Genomic DNA, 7,604 nt, shown 5'->3' on the forward strand with positions numbered 1-7,604 from the left:
CTTCACGTCACACCTAACATCGGCAATACGAATTTAACAGAAAATATTGGAGGGCCGCCTAAGATAGGTAGTGAGGCTACTTCTTCTTCGGCGAGCTCATGATGAACTAGAAAAAGTGAATGACGCTTTGAATAATTTCAGGGACCTAAAAAATAGCAAAACCGGAAAAAGATTGCATTCAGGAAGAGCTAAATACTAAGCACTAACCCGGCAGCCTGCGGAAATGTGATGATGGTCACAGACCAAAAATCGTCCTTCGTCATCGACGAGACGAAGCCACCCAGCAGGACCACGGTGGCCCACAAAAGCAGCAAGGCCCCGACGGATTTAAGAGTAATTGTGACGTACGCGGCGACGACGGCATACTTGTTGATGATCCTTACTTCAGGCCGGCGTCGAAGCTCCGCCGAGAAAGCATCAAGCTCATTTCCCATGCCCTGCTACTGCCGCTTCCCGTTCCGGTTTCCGGATGCTCTGCCCCTACGCCTTACTCCGGTGGAAATTTCTCTCCTGGAATGGTAATGGTGGTGGAGCGGCAGATTTGTGGTTTCTCTTCAGTTTGCTAGTGAAACATTCTAGTGTTTCTCCTCTAGTGCTCGTTTGGCGGCCATGGTAGTTTAAGAGGGAGCTGCGAGGGGAAAGGATATGAATGTCATAAGAAACCGCGTGCTCACATGCACGCGACCAGGCACAGAAGTCTCCCACTAAAAGACTCCACTTTAGATATTTTAGACCCGATGAGAAGCTAGCACGATATTTCCGTTGGACTTGGAGCATATGCCACCTCGTGCAGCTCAGCAACGATTTAGAGCTCATTCGGTTTGAAGGATTTCATAGCCTAGAAATTAGGATTAGTCTAGAAATTTTATAGAATGTCACTTGTCATTCTAAGAAATTAACTCGCTTTAATCCTACGCGTAAAATGAGCTTTGAGTGGATGTGTAATTTCTTTCAAAAACACAGGCAATGAATAGTATTCCTATAAAATTCCTGTACACATTTTTTACAAACCAAATGCATTTATAGAAAAATTTTCTTCGAGATCCTTGTACCTATGTGTTTCCTATGAAAATCCTTCAACCCGAATAGGCCCTTAATTTGCAGCGAGTTCCGGATATCACCGAGCTACCGCCTCCTGATCGATTAGACATTGGCATGTCCACATGTACTGCTTCTATTAGGAAAGATTGAATTCCATTTTTTATTCAAGAAAACTTTCTATCTATTTATCATGTCATCATAGTATAAAGAACACATAAATAATCAAAATAACATCCATGTCCGTAGACTACGTAGCGACGACTACAAGTACTGGAGCGAGCAGAAGACGCGCCACCGTCATCACCTTTTCTTTATCGAGCAAGGCCAAACTTATTGTAGTAGACAGTCGGAAAGTCATCGCGGATGAAGAAAAGTATAGATCAAGAATCCAACAGACACACGAACAAACATCGGGTCCAAAAGGCACAACCGAAGACCTATCATCGAAATGGGGGCAAGGTCGGCAGAACCTTATTTCACCTTTAGAGAACCACCAACACCTCGTTTCATTGAGCAGGACGCAAACCCTAAATAAACTCTTAAAAACACCTAAGAAGGAAGTTGGAGTAGAGTGAATTCCACTTTCCTGCCAACTAGCCACGAGAAGCAAATAGCTCTAAAAATATTACTGATTAAGGGCATCTCCAATGCCGACTCTCAAACGCCCGCATACATCCGGACCGCATGGTCCAGATGTGTTGTGCCATCCAACGCTGGCCTCTATCGGTCCGCCGACGGTTCGGACATACATTTTCTGACAAACGGGAGAAAAAATGGGAGGCTTTGTGGGAGTCCGGCTAGCAGCCATGTAGGCATCCGACACCCTCAGCCCACCCAAAACCCTTTTCGGACCCGCGCCACCATCGTCCACATTTTCTTTCTCTCCTTCTTTCTCTCCTTCTTTCTCTCTTGTCTTCGCCGCCGCTCCACCAACCCGGCCGCCACGCTACACCCATGCTGAAAATCTACGTCTCGGTCACCTCCAGCGTCCAGCCGGGCTCCACCCTGCTTCTCCTCTGCCGCCCTTCAATCTCTCTCCTCTAACCGCCCCGTCGGGTACCATTCGCTACTGCTATACTCATCTTGCCCGACAACTATTCGATTAACTACCGGAGGTAAAATAGTTGTCGCTTCTTGTTTGAAGCAATAGATTCCGATTTGGAGTACATATAACAACCACTATGTTGAGTCGTCTGACGGCTCGTCCGATGAGGAGGACTACACGGATGAGACAACGATGATGCAGGTGGTCCTTAAAGATGCATAGCATGCGTATGAACATATTCTGAATTTCAAGGAATCGATCAAGGGTCATCGAGTGCTCAACCGTGGAGCGTGCGGCCATTGACACTGATGGATGGCTACCTTGCCCCCCATGCACTTTTCAGTTGGCCATTTCCGCCGGTGTTTTCAGATGCGCAAGACTATCTTCGATCGGTAGTACCATGACGACCGGTCCTATGATGACTAGTTCATCTTAAAGAAGGACGCCGTCGAAACGATTGGGTTCTCTGGTTACCAGAAGTGCTCATCCACACGCTGGATGCTTGCATATGGCACGGCCGCTGATTCGTGGGACGAGTACCTACGGATGTCTGAGAGCACATGCGGAGATGCCATGGTCCGGTTTTCAACTATCGTGGTTGAGATGTTTGGACTTCAGTACCTGAGGGAACTAACTATGGCAGACATCGAGAGACTCTTGGCAATCTCAGAAGCAAGAGAAAGGCCGGGTTTGCTCGTATCTTTTGACTACATGCATTGAAAATGGAAGAACTGGCCAAAAGCTCTACAAGGGCAACATTAGGACCATGTTAAGAAGTCCACCATCATTATTGAAGCTACTGCATCACACGATCTTTGTATATGCACACTTTCTTTGGCATGCCCAGGTCTCACAATGATATCAATGTGTTGCAGCGATCATCATTGTTTGCGAGGCTGACTGAAGAAAAAACTCCTCCTTGCCACTATACTGTCAATGGACATGAGTACAACATGAGGTACTATCTGATTGACTATCTTTTCTCCATGGACTATCTTTGTCAACACCATCTCTAACCCAGTTGGCTAGAAAAGGTCTCATTTTTCCCAAAGACAAGAAGTAGCTAGAAATGATGTCGAGAGGGCATTTGGAGTTCTGCAGGATCGTTTTGCAGTTGCTTGTGGACCTGCTAAATAGTGGGATCCGGAGACCTTGTGGGGGTGATGACATATTGTGTGATCGTGCACAAAATGATCATTGAGAATGAGGGTGGGGATGCCGCCGCAGGTCTAAAATTTGAGAACATGGGTCATCGTATCAAACTTCCAGATCAGAATCCGACCACATTTGAAAAGTTTATTCAAATGCATCAACGAATTCGCATCGAGCAAGTCACGAGAAGTTGAAGGAAGACCTGTTTGAGTATCCGTGGGTGATTAAAGGGGACAATAATGTTGAAAAGTAATATTTAAACTACTGCTGCATGGCTATTTGAACTTCTGTACTTTATGTATGCGACTATTGGAACATGTTGACATTAAAAAAAATAGGAAGCCCGAATGTATACGGGCGATGTTGGATGGCCGCCTCCCACTGTCCATGGACGGATGCCGAAGAAAATTTATGGGTTAAGATTTAAGATTGGATATGCCCTAAGTTGGTTCACAGTTGGTTGTACTCCCTCGTGCATTAGGCATTTGAAGTTGTGCATCAAGATGAAGGGGGAAACAAAAGAATTTATTGTTTATTTGTTAATTAATACCATTGCATGTGATAAACTGATCATTACATGTCGTGCTAGATAGTCTCGTCACTGAAAACATACACGGCCCATGTTTTTTATTAGTTGATTTCTATATCCGTGGCAAGAAATAAGGAATAAGATGATATTTTAGGCACCGCGTCTAAGTGTTTTGACATTATTTGGTTTTGTAACGTGGCTAATGCATCAAGGGTAGTATAGTTTGTATATGCATAGCTACATACAGTGAAGTGGTAGCCACTGTTTGAGAAAGAGGTCAGTACTGTAGCTTGTTACAGTGGAAAGCGTTCACCCATCGTTCACGCAATTTAAACTAGGAGTAGCTATGGACCTTAGTATTTTTTTTTTTGAAGGCAGCTATGGACCTATGGTAAACAAAGGCAGCTATGGACCTATGGTAAACAAAGGCAGCAGCCACAATATGTAAAAAGAGGCCGACAGCGAAAATGCCATACGGTGGCCGCGCACCTCGGTGCACTGAGGTGATGTGCGCCCCTCGCGAACGTTCTGGTGATGTGCGCCCTTCCTGTATTTGCGGTAGCAGTTCGCGGTATTTGATTCATCGGCCCGTGTATGAAGGGCCGGCCAGCTAGGCGCGAGGTGCAGAATCTAGTCTCGGATGGACCTCCCTGTGTGTCCAGTTGATAATACTATATGTCTCAAAAAAAGAGTTGATAATACTATTAGCTATTTTGTACCTTGTAAAAACATTCTACTATTAGCTACTTTGTTATGACTACAACGTTGTACGCATATTTTATTATTAATTTGCAAGCTATAGTTTACTAATTTGTTTCGCCTCTAGCTTGTAAAAATATTCTATCAGCTATTTTGTACTGACTACAACATTTGTATGCATATTTTAGTATCAATTTGCAAGCTATAGTTTACTAGTAATATTCATTTTTTTTCTGTCTGTCAACAAGTTAGCTAATATCTGAAACATCTCTGGGTTTATTCGGGAGGGAGATTAGCAAACGAGATCATTGCACCTAGATTTGCATGGACGGGGAAGGAACAGCTGGTCCAGCGGGGAAAAAGAAGTCGTCACATGTACCTGCGCGGGAGTAGTCAAAATCCACATGATGTACGCAAATGAGACGCACCATGCCCGCACAGTCGAGATCGTGGCAAGAGTGTAAGGAATCCGGTGCAGTATCTGGTCAGGTCTTGTCAAGTCAGGTCAGGTCCAGTCACCGGCCACCCATCACGACTAGCTTTCAGTCTTGCCCATCTCACGGGGCTGGCGGGCTCTCAGCAAAAAACAAGAACACGACTAGCTTTTATTCTTGTCAAGTCAGGTCGGCCACCCACGACGACTACCTTTTACTCGTCGTCTTCCATCTTCCTCGCCTCGCCGCAAAGAGCAAGAACACAGAGGATATACGATGATGGAGATCGACGACATATATATTTCTTCATGTGCGCGCTAGCGAGTCTGCCCGCAGTCACGTACTCAAGTATGTGCAAATCCATCCATGCTTGTTTCCATTCAGTTCTCAGATTAGCACTGTACCAATCAATCCTAACTGGCCGCAGTTCATTTCTTTTTTCAACCGAAACACTTGTAGTCTTGAAAAGAAAAGTAGAAAGACTCCCTCTCTGCGTGCATTTCTCCGGTGGTACAATGCGGAAGAAATCAAGTCATAGAACGGATAAGAAATCATGGGTCCAAACTTGTCTCAAAGAAATATAAAATATCATGGGTCTAAACAGAAAAGTGTATGAAATATGGATCCCTTACTCCGCAGGGAAGTGAATCTTTGCATTCAATGGTCCTGTTTGGATCCATAAATTAGAGTCAGTTTGAGTTAGTTTGAGCTCAAATAGTCCTAAAGTATTCAAACATGAGGGCTATATTAAGCTAGTTGCATCTAACTCATCCAAAAAACTATCTCACCCAAGAAATGCTAATTAAAGCTAGTTCTCTTAATATATTTATTATCAATTTAACCCTGTCATTCAACCACCTTTTTGCTAGAGTTAATTCAGGATTAGTCATGAACTAAAAACAAACTCTAACTTTTATCTAAATTAGAGTATCCAAACCGGGCCAATGAAGCAATCTTTTTAACACTCCACTGCGATGAAATTTCTTGGGCAGTGCAGGCAATAGTGGTGGTACTTTGTTTTGTCAGCCTGTTCCTACTGACCGACAGCACGCTCCACACAGCAACGGAGCCACCGCCCGGCTAGCCTGGGCAGTTGCCCGGGCTCGCTAGGTGCGCTACACGCTACGATGGCCCCATCGAAACAGGGAAAATACTCCGTGCATGGAGGTTTACCCGGGCAGTGGGCAGCTGGGCCAATGGGCTTCCATTTCCTCTATAGTCAACAGTAAATTATTGAATTAAGCACTGACAGGCTACTGGGCTACAAGTACCCACGTGAGACAAGCCTACTTGTTCGGTTTGATTCTTTTTTTTTACTCGAGACGAGAAGGCAATGATCGGTCGATTGTTCCACCTCCCTGCGACCCCTGTTTGTTTAGCTTCTGTTCGAAATCGATTGAAGGGACAGAGACAGACCGTTAGCCAGTGGAGAGGCTGGCCTGGGCGCGCGGCCGGCGGCGGGGCCGGAGCCGGAGATCATCCAACCCCGAGATTTCGAGGAGCGGTTTGCATCAGCGGCTGCTTGTCCCGGTCTTCGTAATTAGGTGAGATTAATAGACTTTTTTTTCTGAGAAAAAGACCTGCACATTATTAGACTTATTTTGAGGTCACGGCAAGGGGAATTGGTCAGTGGGATGATTACCACATTATGAGCTTAGTCCTTCGCTTAGGGCTTTGTTTTAGATAGTTGATGTTAATTTCAACTTTAAATTATTAAATTTGAGAGATGAGGAGGTTTTTGGCACTGAAATGTGAATGTTGTGCAATCGAAAAAAATAAGTAGAGCCACAACCACCATCTCATTTTGCCTCGTGAGATGGTTCTACGCTCTCTATATTGAATATATTCACAAATCACAATACTTAATTTATGTGAATTACAAATCCATATGGTAATTCAATAGTTATATTTCTGCTGGAAATATGACGAGTATGATTGCCGGCCTTGTTCTATAACTTAATGTTGTCAAGTCTCAACTTCATTTCGGCCTATGAAACTAAATAAATACCCCCTCCATCTCAAAATAAGTATCGTTGATTTGGTTCAGAATTTTGTACTAATTTAATACAAAATCAGCGACACTTATTTTGGTACGGATGGAGTGCACATTGTTATTTCACTCTCAAATTACATTTGTATGGTTTCTATGGTTATATTTTCACTACATGATTAATGTGGATTTGTGGTCTGAAAGTTTGATGTTGTTTTATATGTTGTGTATCCGAACACCGGATTTTGGTTTCTAGATTAGACACTTAGGCTCAAATTTGCCCAGGCTTTACAAAAGTTCTGGCTCCGCCACTGGCTGGTTGTACTGGGAGATAACGTGGGAAATGTATTGGAGCATATGTGTGTACAACAGACAGCTGGCTCGCGCCGGTAGCTGGAGAAGGATCGTGCGATGCGTTTCTGGAGTTAAGCTGCATCAAAGATCATTTCCAATGTCCCGTTAGCATTATGACACTCAAATGTTAAGACTAGCAAGTAATGTCCATTCAAATTAAACTCACCGTGCTCCCAGGAGCAATCACTGGCATCGGCGGAGTGGTCTGACCGGACTTCTCGCACACAGACTGCACATTTGGTTTTCACAACAGAGTCATACTAGTTAGTAATGAAACTTACCACAAGAAGCTCATACATGGCCCTTGCCTGCATGTCATTCCATGCCCTCTCCTCCTCCAACATCTTTGTCGTCCTCTCT

General features: G+C 44.3%; 1 protein-coding gene across 1 annotated transcript in view; it reads right to left on the bottom strand.

Moving 5' to 3' along the window:
* The window catches only part of LOC123186555 (uncharacterized), a 6,415-nt gene extending 5,666 nt beyond the window's left edge, over positions 1–749 (bottom strand). Inside the window, exon 1 of the mRNA XM_044598296.1 lies at positions 208–749. Coding sequence (XP_044454231.1) covers positions 208–434 — 227 coding nt within the window. The 5' untranslated portion in view covers positions 435–749. The remainder of the gene's footprint in view (positions 1–207) is intronic.
* Positions 750–7,604: the final 6,855 nt, after the last annotated feature.

This window comes from Triticum aestivum, chromosome 2A (assembly GCF_018294505.1).
Source record: "Triticum aestivum cultivar Chinese Spring chromosome 2A, IWGSC CS RefSeq v2.1, whole genome shotgun sequence".
Classification (NCBI taxonomy): Eukaryota; Viridiplantae; Streptophyta; class Magnoliopsida; order Poales; family Poaceae; genus Triticum; species Triticum aestivum.